The sequence below is a fragment of the Zerene cesonia genome, chromosome 29, assembly GCF_012273895.1.
Source record: "Zerene cesonia ecotype Mississippi chromosome 29, Zerene_cesonia_1.1, whole genome shotgun sequence".
In the NCBI taxonomy this organism is placed as follows: Eukaryota; Metazoa; Arthropoda; class Insecta; order Lepidoptera; family Pieridae; genus Zerene; species Zerene cesonia.
The window spans coordinates 4,600,739-4,614,539 of NC_052130.1; the positions used below are offsets into that span (position 1 = coordinate 4,600,739).

The window sequence follows — 13,801 nt, forward strand, 5'->3', positions numbered from 1 at the left end:
TTTATCCTTTGTCCCCCCACTTAAGATTGCGTACAATGACGTATATGTGCGCACTGTTTGACAACTTACGCTAACTGATGAGACTCCATACATAAGGATAAGTAGAAAAATAAATATTGGATAGAAAGCGAAGTGTGTTCACAACGAAATAAATACGCACTCTTATGTCGGTGTAAATGAAACGAAAGAAAAAGTGTGATTGTTTGATTTTTCGAACCTATGTACTAAACACCATAAAGTAGCTGCAAGCGGAAATATCACTTAACACGTACGTAATAGATGCCAAATTGTACGAATGTGAGAGTGTTGCATCAACAAAACTCGTAATGTAGTGTCAATTTGACATATTCTTCGCTGTATCAATCTAACTTCTAAGCGCCTATTGTATGCTGATTATAAATTATATCTTAGACTTCTGATTGCTAAACATTAACTAACAATTCTTTGATGAGATTTTTGGTATACTCAGCGTTCTTGAAATATTTTTTCTAATTTTTTACAAAAGAAATAATTTTAAATCTTATATAAAAATGACTAGCACACTGTTGAATAAACATGCCTAATTTAATATGTAGCTATTTTTTTAATAACAATTTTTGGGTCACGCTAGGCTATAGTAAAACCGGTAAAGTCACTTTTATGGTTAGAAAATGACTTTCTGCGTAGTGTCACTGTCCATTTCTACGAAATTCTTCTATACGTCACGTTTATAATACATTTCTGAACCAAATTGTTCTAATATATCTTTATGTTTATTTAAAATCATTACAAACATCATAAGGTTTCAACCTCAACATGATTAATTAATTGATTCTGTATGTAATAAAATAAATTGAAACATAAGTGACAGTAACATTTCAAATGTATATTTAGTATATTTTATCAATATAACGAATATTGGAGTATTATATAAACTTACAAGCAATGTGTATCTGAATCACATTTACTGTCGATAGGAAACCATAAAAATGATTTAATTGCATTCGAAATTTAAGTGTTATGTAATGAAGTGAAAGTTAATCATTTTATGAAATTCGTGTTCGTTGAAAAATTGCATTTTCCTTGAATATTACTTTTTTTTTAAATTGACGCAAAAAGTATTTAAAGAAGATGGCCTCCATTAAAAAAATAATCAATATTCATTTTGTGAATGAAATTTGTAATCATAGTGCGATAAAATTTACATTACGCTGTCAGGTGTGGATGCGATTAACTTTCACTCTTTCCGAAATATATTTATGAGCAACCAAATTATTACCGGAACCCTTACATACGGTCTATTATAATATATCATTCATAAATATACTGTAACTTTCAATTGATTTGAATGACAATTCATTTCATTCTATCAATATCAAATGATGCACGGTAATACACGTTTTAACGTGCGTAGAGTAAAATCATTAGTGTTTTTTTTTTATGTCATTGCGGGCAACTGAGCTGGTGGTTCGCCTGATGGTAAGCGATCAACACCGCCCATGAACATTCGCAAAGGTAGTGCCTCTACGAATGTGCTGCCCGCTTTTATGGGTAAGGGAAAAGGAAAGGATTAAAGACTGGAAAGAAGGAATGGACTGGGATGGGTGAAGAAAAGGAAACGGGCCTTCGGCTCCCCCACTCACCGTACGAAACACAGTGGCATGCCACTATTTCACGCCGGTTTTCTGTGGGGGTGTGGTACTTCCCCGGTGCGAGCTGGCCCAATTCGTGCCGAAGCGTGCTCGACTACCACAATGAAATGTTACATTTGTGTAATAGTGAAATATTACATGGATATTTTTACTGTAAACAATTATTATTGTCTTACTATCTATTAAGCCGTGCCCTATCTAGCAATATGGCCACCTTTTGTACGAAATATCATTGTGCCATTATTTTGTATCAACTTTACTTCTGTTTTGTACAATAAAGTATTATAAATAAATAAATGAATAAATAAATAAATAACCGTGGCGTCAATCGCGTTGTCAATGTAAATTAGCGGCTGTGACTCCCAGAAAAACGGTCGTATATGACACCCTCCTCATTCTATACAAACAACCAAATCATATAATAAAACTATCTTTAAAGAAGAACAAACCAATGCACTTTCGCATTTATAATATTTGTAAGAATAGGGTAGCCAGGTGGGGCCCATACAAATGTATTACCCGCTTGTAAAGAAAAAAGGATTGATGACATGAATACGGAAATGGTCTGAAAAGAGTAAGGATAAGGGAATTTACGAAACACTGAAGCATATGTTGCTGTTACAAGATGATCTTCTGCGGAGGTTTGGTATCGTTACTGGTGCGAGCTGGCCCAATTCGTGGCGAAACGTACTCGACTCCCACATGGAATTTTCTCATTTTCCTTGTAATGCTTGTTAAAAGCTTTGAAATAACGGTAGTAGTGATACTGGCAAAAATAATACCATTTTATTTAATATTATGTCCAAGTCCATTTTGTACATATATTCAGAATATATTTCCCCTAATTTAAGGCTTGTCATAAGTTGAACTAACTCAAAAGATCGAAAACAAAGAATAGAAATCACTTTAATATCATCAACATTAAGGTTCAGATTATCAGTATTGCCAAATGACATACATATTTCCATTCATAATTTAAATACCATACAATTATACATAAAGCTAACAGATATTTAATATTAGCATGACCTAAACGTGACTGCTAAAAATATTTACAAAACCAGCCTCATCGTTGCGAAGAATTTGCCCAAATATTATCAGATAGGTATGTCGAGAAGCAGAAATGTTAGGAATGTTGATATTATGCAAATACGATTCCTTTTTCTGTATAAATAAAATTTCTCCGTTGACCTTAAACAAGATGTCTTAGATAAAACCTTTTCACAAATTGTTTCGCACACGTATGAAAGTTTCCTTAACATGACAAATTTAACAACATTGTCTTAAAACAATTGTAGAATTCAGAATGTGCTACTTTGAATCTGTTATAGTTATAGTTATAAGAGGGTTTTGGACATTTAAGAAAATCTTGTAAGGTCGTAGCCAGAAACAACGGTCTTATTAAGCTGTCATTTGTATCGTTTGGTCAGCTTTCTGTGAACGATTGTGGATTTATTATTAGTTTATATTCATAACCAAATTTTCGACCTTATTGCTTGTAAAGTAGTTGTTACGATCATTGAGCGAATTTAATCGATATTATACGTTATCTGTGCACGATATTGAGTTTATACTCAAAACATTTATTGCATACATTTAAAAAAATACTATCCCGGAAATTAGCTAACAGTAATAAAAAGCTTCATTAAATAACTGTTCTATAAATACAACCCATTTATTCTTCTATTAACTTTTATATCGTAGGTACTAGCTAATGCCCGCGGTTTCGCACCCATTAAATTCGTAGTAGTTTAATAGATGTTCTTATACATATAAACCTTCCTCTTGAATTGAACAGATAGTTCATGGAAAAAGAAATCCGTTACGTAGTTTTAACGATTTAAGCATACATAGGGACATAGGGACAAACAGAGAAAGCGACTTTTCATACTATGTAGTGACAAAACATAACCAAAATATAATATCTTAAAACTAGTACAATAAAGTCATAGAACATTATTTTCAGTCGAGTTCTGAGCGACCGTGATTCATTATAAAACGATTAAATAATTGATGGCATGCGACAATTGTTACATCAGTTACGTGGATGCAATGCAGCCAGTGAAAGTAGAAATATTCGCAGTTGGAAGGAGGTCGGGTGGTTTAAATGATTGATTTTCGCATGGAGCCCATCTTTTGTCAGTAATCAGCGCGAACGTTTATTAGGTCACAGGTCCTCGTATAATAAATCTCGATAGCTGTAACATTCCAAATTAGTCAATGTTTATTATAAAACAAGATTCGTAAACACTTATAATATGAACCAATTTTTTGGGTTAAAGCTTCTTATATAAAAACAACATTTCTGTATAGAAATAATAGATCTGATCTATTATATCCCTAATTCTGATATGACAAATAGAGTCGTTTTGAGGAAATGGAGGGGTACCGTGTGCCTTCCTTAGGAAGTTTTTTTTTTATGTAATAGCAGGTAATTGAGATAGTGGTTTGCCTGATGGTAAGCAATCACCAACGCCCATCATCATCCCGGGTACGCCTCATTACTAGCGTCAAGGATACCGTGAAGATTAAGCCAGTTAGAGTCGGCATAAGCTTGCTACTACCCCGAGGTAGCAGGGTATCCATGAAGGATTTCCTCTCGTAAAAAAGGATCCCATCCCAAGCTCCATCTACATGTAAGCTTTTTTATGTAGTGGGGAAATTTTGCATAGATACCCATGGCTCCCGGGAAGAGGTCTTGGATCATGTTGGATTCCTACCGACTAAAGCCCCACTGGTTGGTGCTTTTTAGAATTCGCCGACATGCAACCTGCACAATACCGACTTTTGGGGAATTCTTTGCGTCATACTTAAGTATATTCAGATTACAATCTTGAGAAAAATAATGCGTTAAATTGCAAGCAAATAATACAGACTAGCGGTCCGCCCCGGCTTCGCCCGTGACATATATAGCTTATAAGCCTTCCTCAAATATATGAGCTATCTAACACTGAAATAATTTTTCAAATCGGACCAGTAGTTCCTGAGATTAGTTCGTTCAAACAAACAAACTCTTCAGCTTTATAACATTAGTATAGATTACAATTTGCCGATAGACTACTCCTCTCGCGAGTTAATCCTACTATTATTATAAATGCGAAAGTTTGTAAGGATGTGTTTGTTGCTCTTTCACGCAAAAACTACTGAACCGGTTGTTATGAAATTTGGTACGTAGACAGCTGGACAACTGAAATAACATATAGGCAACTATTTATCCTGATATTCCTTCGGGATACGGACTTACGCGGGTGAAACCGCGGGGCGCAGCTAGTTTGTGATATAACGGCTAAGATAATTATCTTACGGCGACATATGCAAATGTATAGGAATACTCTGAGTAACTATTATCACTACAAAAATATGATAAACAGTAACACTAACATAAATACACTTGCATCTGCTTGTGCTTAATCGTTACTTAACTGTTACTTGTTTGAACTTTATGAGATTTTCGTAAAATGTCATTAGTTTTAACTATCTTGGGAAGCACTTAGAAAAACATTAGGAGTGAATTATTAGTTCTCTTGTTGTATTTATGTCATTTATTGAATTAAAAGCTATTATATGTATTTAAATTAAATCTGCTCTTAACTTATTTTTGTCAAAGTCAAATAAAAGTTCCTTAAAAATTAACTTACTACACTTTAAACTTTATTACACATATATTGTCATAAAATTTCCTACATTCTTAATTTACTTTTATCATTTACCAAGTTTATTATATAAGAAGAAAGGTACCCTAAATTATCCTATAGATATGAAAGAAAGTCGTGTTGGTTAATATTTTTATAACTCAAGAACGGATGAAACGATTCGGATGAAATTTGGTACAGAGACAGGGAACTAGGACTGTCTATATTTTACTCCGATTAACCGGGCGGATCATACCATTTATATACTGCCAATGCCTGTTGTGATATGCAGTCTGCAATATACTTGAAGGATTGAATTGGAACTAAATTCTTTTTTTTTTTAATTGGTGCATTTTTTGGCTTGTGGAAGAGGCCCTGGGTTACGTATGACTCCCACTGCAATAGTAGATTACCAACTGAACTCCGCTATGTTCCCTTGAACCACGCATGGCCACGTATATGTAAAAATAAATCCGTTACCCCGTCGAAGGAACGCTCTGTAGGTTGGTCCTAGAATGAGAATCCGTTCCTGTTAATTATTTATAAATTTGTACAAAATTATTAATGGAACTGAAGTGAATAACTAAAACACCTGAAGTTCAATGATATCATGATACGTAACGTCTCCACGTAACTAAGAAAGTACGCAATACTCACATCCGTATATAATTTATTGACCTACAATTGTATACAAGCCATTATGACTCGTATCGCATGCTGATAGAGACGTGTATGCCGCGATATTTCCAATGCGTAAGGTATTCGTGTAAGGTTCATTGTAATATGCCGCAAAACGGAACGAAAGTTCGAAGTGCCGCACCCAAGTGCGTGGCAGTCGGGTCACACTAGGTGTAAAAAATTCGACCTTTTATACGCTTTTATTAGATCCATCTGTATTTTTGTATGTTTGTATGTGACTGACTCCTTTAGACTAGATTTTGACCCACCTTAAACGGACAGAATTGATTTAAATGCACACTTATCAAGATTTAGTGACAACGAACAACATTGGCTAGGATCGCAGAGTTAAATAATTTCCTGGCATATATACTCTGTTTTAGTATAAGAGCTAGTGACAATCAGTCATGGTCATTGTTATAGTTCATTCTATAATATTATAGCGTGTTTTCTAGATTTTTAAGCTATATTTATTACGGTCATCTTATTTTATACAGCTTGTAAAAAGTTATTTGCTTTGCCTTATACAAGGCTGATTGTGTCAGAGAACGGTACAAGCTAGATTCTCGGTAGAGGCTAATAAAAATTATTTGGAATTTGTAACTTGGTTTGTGGAACGTTAAATATGACATCATTCATCAATTCTACTTCTGACTCTCAAAAACGCAGTCTCAATGCAACTGTTTTTTAATATCATTCAAACGTATAAAGAGTACAATATTTTATTTTAAGGACAGTAAACGATCATGCTCCTTGCCCAATTATTTGTCATTTTAAATTGTTCAATATTAATTATATTATATAAACTATGATAATAAATGATTTATTTTTTTCAAAGTGAGACAAGATGCTTCCAAATTTATAACACTTTTGAAATTATTTAAATTAATTATAGTTACTAAATTTTTTTCATTATATAGTTACAAAAAGCTTATATCTATTTGTAAAATTTAGTAAAACATGTATTTAAAGAACACGAAACGTTTTAGGTCTGAATTTTTTATTACTATACTATTTTCATTACTTACTACTATCCTATGTTATATTAATAAAAATTATCATATTTATTCAATTCATTGACCAAAATATAATAACAAATCGATCCGTGTGCGCCCACGCTGCGATACCGTTACGTCAAGGTCACAGTTCTCGATGGCCAAGTGCTACTGACTCATCCCAGCTTTCTCAATGGTACCGCTTCCTATAGAGGGTGTGGCGGAGATTTATAACCTGCATTGGGGTCGCTGCATTCCACAGGGAGTGATTTCTGACAGGTCTGACTCATATGAACTTATAGTAGCATTACTACTAAACTAATAATACCAGTAGAAGTAGACGAAGTGATAAAGGTAGTTGCAGCAACTACTGATCTAGAAGTGCATGTACTAGAAAAGCAGTAATACCTGAAAAGGGAAAGTGAAATTTTAGATTCGTTAGATGATGATGAGATGTTTTATTTATAAGCTTTTTAAACAAACGAATTAAAGACAAATAAATATGTACTTCTATCAGTGGTAAGTGAAAAAGGTCGCATTAAAGGTGAATGTTAAGTTTGATTAACTGTTTAGAAATTACTGACTTTTTAACGGATTTTAAACGCGATCTATTCATTATATTAATATCCCGACGTTTCGAACACTTTACAACAAGCGTGGTCACGGGAAGACTGATTAACTATTACAAATCTAGCTTCTAAGTTAAACTGATAGTACTTTAAACTAACTTAAGTTAAAAGCTTGTTCTTGAGCTTACTTATCGGTCCAGTAATTATAACATCATATTTAAAACTGAATAATTGAAATATTTTCGATGAATTAAACTTGAAGTACCTATTATTTTATCCTTTTGAGGGATCGAATATAATATAAACATAGCATTTTCTTGTGTTTTATTTTACGCGAGTATTAAACATTTAAAAATTAAAGACTTTTAAACGGTTTTCAGACTTCCCGTGAACACGTTCGTTGTAAAATGTTCGAAACGTCGGGTTAATAATATAATGAAAAAACACGTTTAAAATCCGTTCAAAGTCTTTAATTTCTAAATCTAAACAATCCATTTTCAAATTGCCGCCTTTTCGTTCTACAATGGTACGAGATTGTTCAATATGAAATATCATCTCTAATAGAGTCACGTTTAGTAATTATATGGACAACAAATAATGACCGTTAAATGTTTACTCTGGGAGCGTGTGTAAAGCCGAGTTTCTATTTGGAATACATCCTTATTCTTCACTCTTCGATCGCTTGCATGCTACATGCGTTGTAGCATCTATATTCAAACACTTTCAAGCTTAAATTAATTAAGTTTTTAAATCGATTTTTTGCGAAATTGAAAAAAGAACGTTTGAGGTATCGATTTAAGGTCTACATTTAAAACCGATGTGAAAATATTATGAAACGTATTTTTATTAAATATTTTTAAAAATACACGTTACATACACTTGTGGATAGTTATCATTTTCCATTAATAGGCAGAAAGCTAGGCAGGTTTATGTGGGTACAAAAATAGTAAATATATAATAATATATATTGATTGGCCAACACGGGAGGCATCAGCATTCAAATAAAAAAAGAATCATCAAAATCTCTTCACCCAGTCGAATGTTCTGATCTAACAAACCCAAAAAACTACAGTCGTTTCTTTGTAGACGGTCAAATATCCGCAAATCGCACATAGCATATACTAAAGACTCAAACTGTATACAAAACTTTCGTTTGTATGTCCAAGAGACATTTCTGGAAGCATTCATTGACAGTGTTAAAAATGGCAATTGCATGCGTTTTGTATGCTACAGACGATTTTGAAAGCGCACAAAATATAGCTAAAATCAACGCAACGCATGCGCAGAACACGAGATGCAATGAAAGTTAACTAATGCATTTAGCCATAGATCTTTACCACAAAGAACAGCGAGATTTTGTTACACCACTTGTATTAGAAAGTTCTAGAAAATAAACGCAGTGTTACGTCTAAAGGAATCGCTAAAACTTTCCGCTCTTCCTCACTTCCGAGAGCCATACATGATAAAATTTAGGAAATGATAGGCATTCCTAATTTAAGAAGTAAACAAGCCGATCTTAAAAGTGATGAGCTTCAAGCATTTATACCCACGAATCAAAGACTTGCTAGACACTGTTGACAGTTCTGTATACTTCTCAGAACGCTAAAAACGTAAGACCCATTCATCAATATAGTAAGACAGGATCCGATCGCTTTCAGAATTATGTAACCAGAAATATTTTTCTCAAAAATGAAAGTCCAGCATACGCTTATATCATCTCGTGTATATGAATAGTAAGAGTGAAAGTGATATATACTTTGGTGTCCTATTTACGCGTGTTATGTATTCCAAAATGTGTTTTTTGTAGGTGCTATAACGATTATTTTCGTTTGTAGCCAGGAAAGCGTGTAATTATCGCTGATTATGATTTATAATTAGCCTTATTGTATTTAATTTCTTCAAATTAACGGTTATCGCAATATATTTGGTTAAATCCGCTTATGAGTACTGCGTTTGAAAAGCATTATAAATGTATGATATATAAATATAAGAAATTTATGTCCGGCATAAATACTGACTTAAAACAAATGCATTGTTCATCAATAAAAAATAAAGTTTGCGCTTATAGAATCAAGTTTAGAATTAAAAAAGAACTAGGAGCAGCACTAGGTTAAAATAAATAACGTATCGTTTCTCAGGACTTAACCGTGTATGAAATAACAATAAAGATAATCTTAAACTGTTAGTCTCACACTTTAACATCTAATCTCTTAAATTGTATAATGATGGATAACTTTCTCTCTACGAAAGATTCTCACAGAGATCTCTTAAACAGGTTTGTATTGTTTGATTTCTGAGTTCATGACTCGACTTAAAACGAGTACAATAGTCTATTTTCATGTGTAATACTTTTAAACGTGATTGTTGATTGGTCTTTGTAAAGAACCAGGCTTCGAGAAAATCTATGAATTAATGGGCAAAATGAAATAAATAGTGTATTTATATCATAACCTAAAAGCTATTTGTTTACTTAGCTTTTAGGTTATTATGTATCGTACATGATATACGATCTTTCATAATAAATATAATATAAGCAGAATAGGGATAGTGAAACGAAAACTTTAATTTGTACATATTTTAATTTCAATTACAATTATCATTTTAATAACTTAATCTCTCGATAACTCTGTAATAAATTATATGACTCGGTCCACTCAATCACGCATAACTTAATAAGATATATACATAATACAAACTTATAAAAATACACATATATCTTTGGAACAAAATATTAAAACATTTGGTAAATAATAGATATGTAAGATATAAATAGAATTCATCGAAAAATACCATTAAGATGATACAAAGCAAGATACATAACATAGACATATTTATCATTGAATATATACAAAAAGGACATAAATATATAAAAACGATATATACTATAAACCTACATAGACTAAATAAATCAGTCAAGATTAAAGCACAATATCGAATGCATATTATAAAAATACTGTCACACTCACACAGTCACAAACGGTGGTCGAGAAATAAATAGAGATTCACACAAATAAATTAATTACGGCAATGGTTTATGCCTGCTTAATATGGGCGCCGTATGCTAAGTTTTGAGCGTCTTGGGACCTGCCCCAGCCGCCGCCGCCGCCGCTTTCCCATCCATGCTCCTCATGAGGTGGTTCAGACCAGCCACTGCTCTTGGAGTGTTTGGAGTCTAGCAGCTTCTTCAAAGCCCCAATGGCTGCAGCAATAAAGGCGACCTTTCCAAGGAGGTATGCCTTGAACACCGCGAAGGCAATGATACCAAGGAAGAGTGGGATGAGAGCGGCTAACTTCAGCTTGATGAGAGCCAGGATGGGGAGGAGTTTCTTCAGCTTCTTCTTCTTCTTGCCACGGCCTGGAATTGACATGTATTTTAGTACACCTTACATAAGATTCTATACAACGTGGTTTTAAAGGCAATTCAATATCCAATTCAATTTATTAGGGTGTTTAGTTTCTAAGAATCTTCATATAAATTAATTATGTTACGTAAAATTTATGTAACGTCGTGTTATATTTAAAAAAGATCGATATAAAAAGATAATCCCCATAGGTGACTGGAGTTCTCTATAATAAGAACAAGAAATGGACTAATATATAAATATCGATTAAATAATGAGATATGTTCAAAATCAATGAACAATAATGTTACTAATAAGACAATGTTGCTTGAAGGTTTTTAGTCAAGAAATATCATTTCTCAATAAAAAATAGTTCACACAAAACACAGAGAATTTATCCTAACCAAAGAATGTAATGTAACAGTGAGACTAACAGGAAAAAAAACACTCTTATATAATTTATAAACCGCTCAATTATTCAATTACATCGAATAAAATATATTCATATTAATTACAATTTAACATCGAAATGTGGTCTACATTACTAGAGATTAATTATCTAGTCTCAAAATTTCATCATTTAATTTTAATTAATAGATTCAATTCATATAAGCGGATGCAACGTGACACCCAAAGCATGAATGTAATCTTAATCCGTTTCTAAGGAAATATGACATAAGTTTGTGTATTAATTTATACGATCTTTTCTATTTCGTTTCGCTTTCTGTCTAAATTTGACTTGAATAGTTATCTAAGACTATATCCAATGCTATACATAGGAAATATGCATTATAAAGCTAAATACTGGTTTGAAAGTATATTTGAAATTTTAATACAATTATTACGCAGTGATACATTTAAACTTTTTGGTACGACTTGGTTTGATAATGATTCCGAGTGGGTCAAAATGAACGATAATTTCAGGCTTCATTTAAATTTGATGGTCAGAATTTAAACAGAGCTTTCTGAATGGCTATAAAAACACAATTAGAAATCGTCGAAAGTAATTGCACTAGTGAAACATCACGAATTATAGCGATAGCGCTATTTCGTGATGTTTTTATAGATGATATGACTTATCGTGCCCATTGTCATTGTTTAAGGTGTATAACTGTATACTTTATGTGTTCAAATGTTGTATCAAATATTCATTGAGCAAATATAATCTATTTAATTCATTTAATTGTATTTTTTGTTTAAAATCTAAACTTCTTTCGTAACTATTATGCACTACTTTTTATTGTTTGTGTAATCAACTAATTGTAATATATTTAACAAGCTACCACTTAAAAATTAATAAAAAAACGAAAAACCATAACTTTTCATTTAAAGAAAGAATCATATCAGCTCACTTTCAATTATCAACCATAAAAGTACAAACAATTGACATGCATTCTCAAAAATTTCGCTTTATAACCACATTTAGGATGTTATTTCATATTATATCAATCATTCACCGATATTTCTTAAAAACGATATTCAGCTAAGAAGCTTTACAGTTAACCTTACTGTGAATCGTACGTTTGCAAGTCATCCGCAGAAACATTAACAAATCAACATACCTTCTTCTTCAACGGAATTATCCTCAGTGAAGGACTTGGGCATTCTCAGCTGAAGAACGTGGTTATCCAGGAAGTCGACTACGTTGTCCATGATCCTCTCCTCAACTTGGAGTTCCCTTGCCTTGGGATCATCTGCTAAGGGCTCGTAGCTCCTGGCGGAGCGCGGTGACCCAGTTCTGGAGAAGTTAATGCCATCAACCAGGCTCAAATCCTTTGCCACTGCCAAATTTTCTGTGAACTTCATTGCTTTTTCCTGTAAAAAAATAAAGCTTGAGTGTTGTTTCTCAACTGGTTTGGTAAAAAACATCTAAATTAATTAGCTGCGGTTTGTGGATACTTGGAACCGCAAAACCATCAAATAGTTAAATGACTTCGTTTCGAAAATAAGCAAAGGAACGCTTCATTTAATTATTTATTTTGTGTTGAATCACTAGTTTTAATAACAATACTATAAGTATTTTGGAAAGGGGCTTAAAGATCTACCATAAATAGAAGCTTTGGCTAGCTTATATGATTTGCGCTGATACAAAACAAGCCGGAGCTTCAAATGGATAAACAATTAAAATGATATAATACAAGCACTAATGTATATTTCAAGGAAGGCAAAATCTATCCAAATCCAGCGATCCTATCACAAAGCTCATCACTGCACTGTTCACTGCACTAAACACACCTTCAAACACAGCATTGTGTCGGTCTCCACACAGTCACGAAGTGTGGAGACAAACCGCTCCATGACTCCATCCTCCCTGGTTGGCATGGCAACCGACGCCGCCACCACACACAAAAAGACGAATGCTCTCATCTTAGCTCAATGTACAATTGTCAAACAGGCATGTAGCACATTCGTTTTATTCCCTTCCCCCCTCTTTTAATTTTCATATGTCACGGTGCTGTGACGAAATACTGCCTAAGTAGATGTTATGAGTAACTAGTGAGCATAAGTTTTTAATAGTGTGTGAAATTTTTGGGGCAATGAATGAATGGTTTTCTTTTTTACGATGCCGTAAATGTTAGGTGTTTATGGTAGTGCAAATTCGCATGTTTGTTTTTGTTATTTATTTTACGCGGCTGTGAAACTGGGAATGAATGTATGTAATTAAAAGAAATTAATAATGTTTCTGAATTTTCTTAAAATATATAAAGGGAACTGTTGAACTGTGAACTTAAACTGTTTGACACAAATAAATAAAAATTATGATACATTTCTTCTTATCTCCATCTAACTGTTTCAATGCAGAACAATTTACAAAGCAAAAAATTAATAAATTAATTGCCGCAGTCACTATTTGTAACAACTCTTAATTTGTTATTCAAATTTCATTTCATTCAAGACAATCTATTGTAATATTCTCATACACCTGAAGACACACGAAAAACTGGAAGAAATTTT

The 13,801-nt window shown here is 33.0% G+C and overlaps 1 protein-coding gene across 1 annotated transcript; it reads right to left on the reverse strand.

The window, feature by feature from the left end:
• Positions 1–10,077: 10,077 nt before the first annotated feature.
• On the reverse strand, positions 10,078–13,258 carry LOC119837894. Its single transcript, XM_038363678.1, has 3 exons — positions 13,082–13,258; positions 12,409–12,661; positions 10,078–10,860 (listed from the first exon to the last, which is right to left on the reverse strand). Exons 1-3 carry the CDS (start codon positions 13,211–13,213, stop codon positions 10,538–10,540), a joined length of 708 nt encoding a protein of 235 aa, XP_038219606.1. The 5' UTR covers positions 13,214–13,258; the 3' UTR covers positions 10,078–10,537.
• Positions 13,259–13,801: the final 543 nt, after the last annotated feature.

What these genes read in the sequence shown, in the direction of transcription:
- LOC119837894 (XM_038363678.1), bottom strand. Translation starts at nt 13,213, where the DNA reads ATGAGAGCATTCGTCTTTTTGTGTGTGGTGGCGGCGTCGGTTGCCATG. An exon ending in ACACAATGCTGTGTTTGAAG is followed by an intron (nt 12,662 to 13,081) that starts GTGTGTTTAGTG and finishes ATTTTTTTACAG; the next exon opens with GAAAAAGCAATGAAGTTCAC. An exon ending in TAATTCCGTTGAAGAAGAAG is followed by an intron (nt 10,861 to 12,408) that starts GTATGTTGATTT and finishes TGTCAATTCCAG; the next exon opens with GCCGTGGCAAGAAGAAGAAG.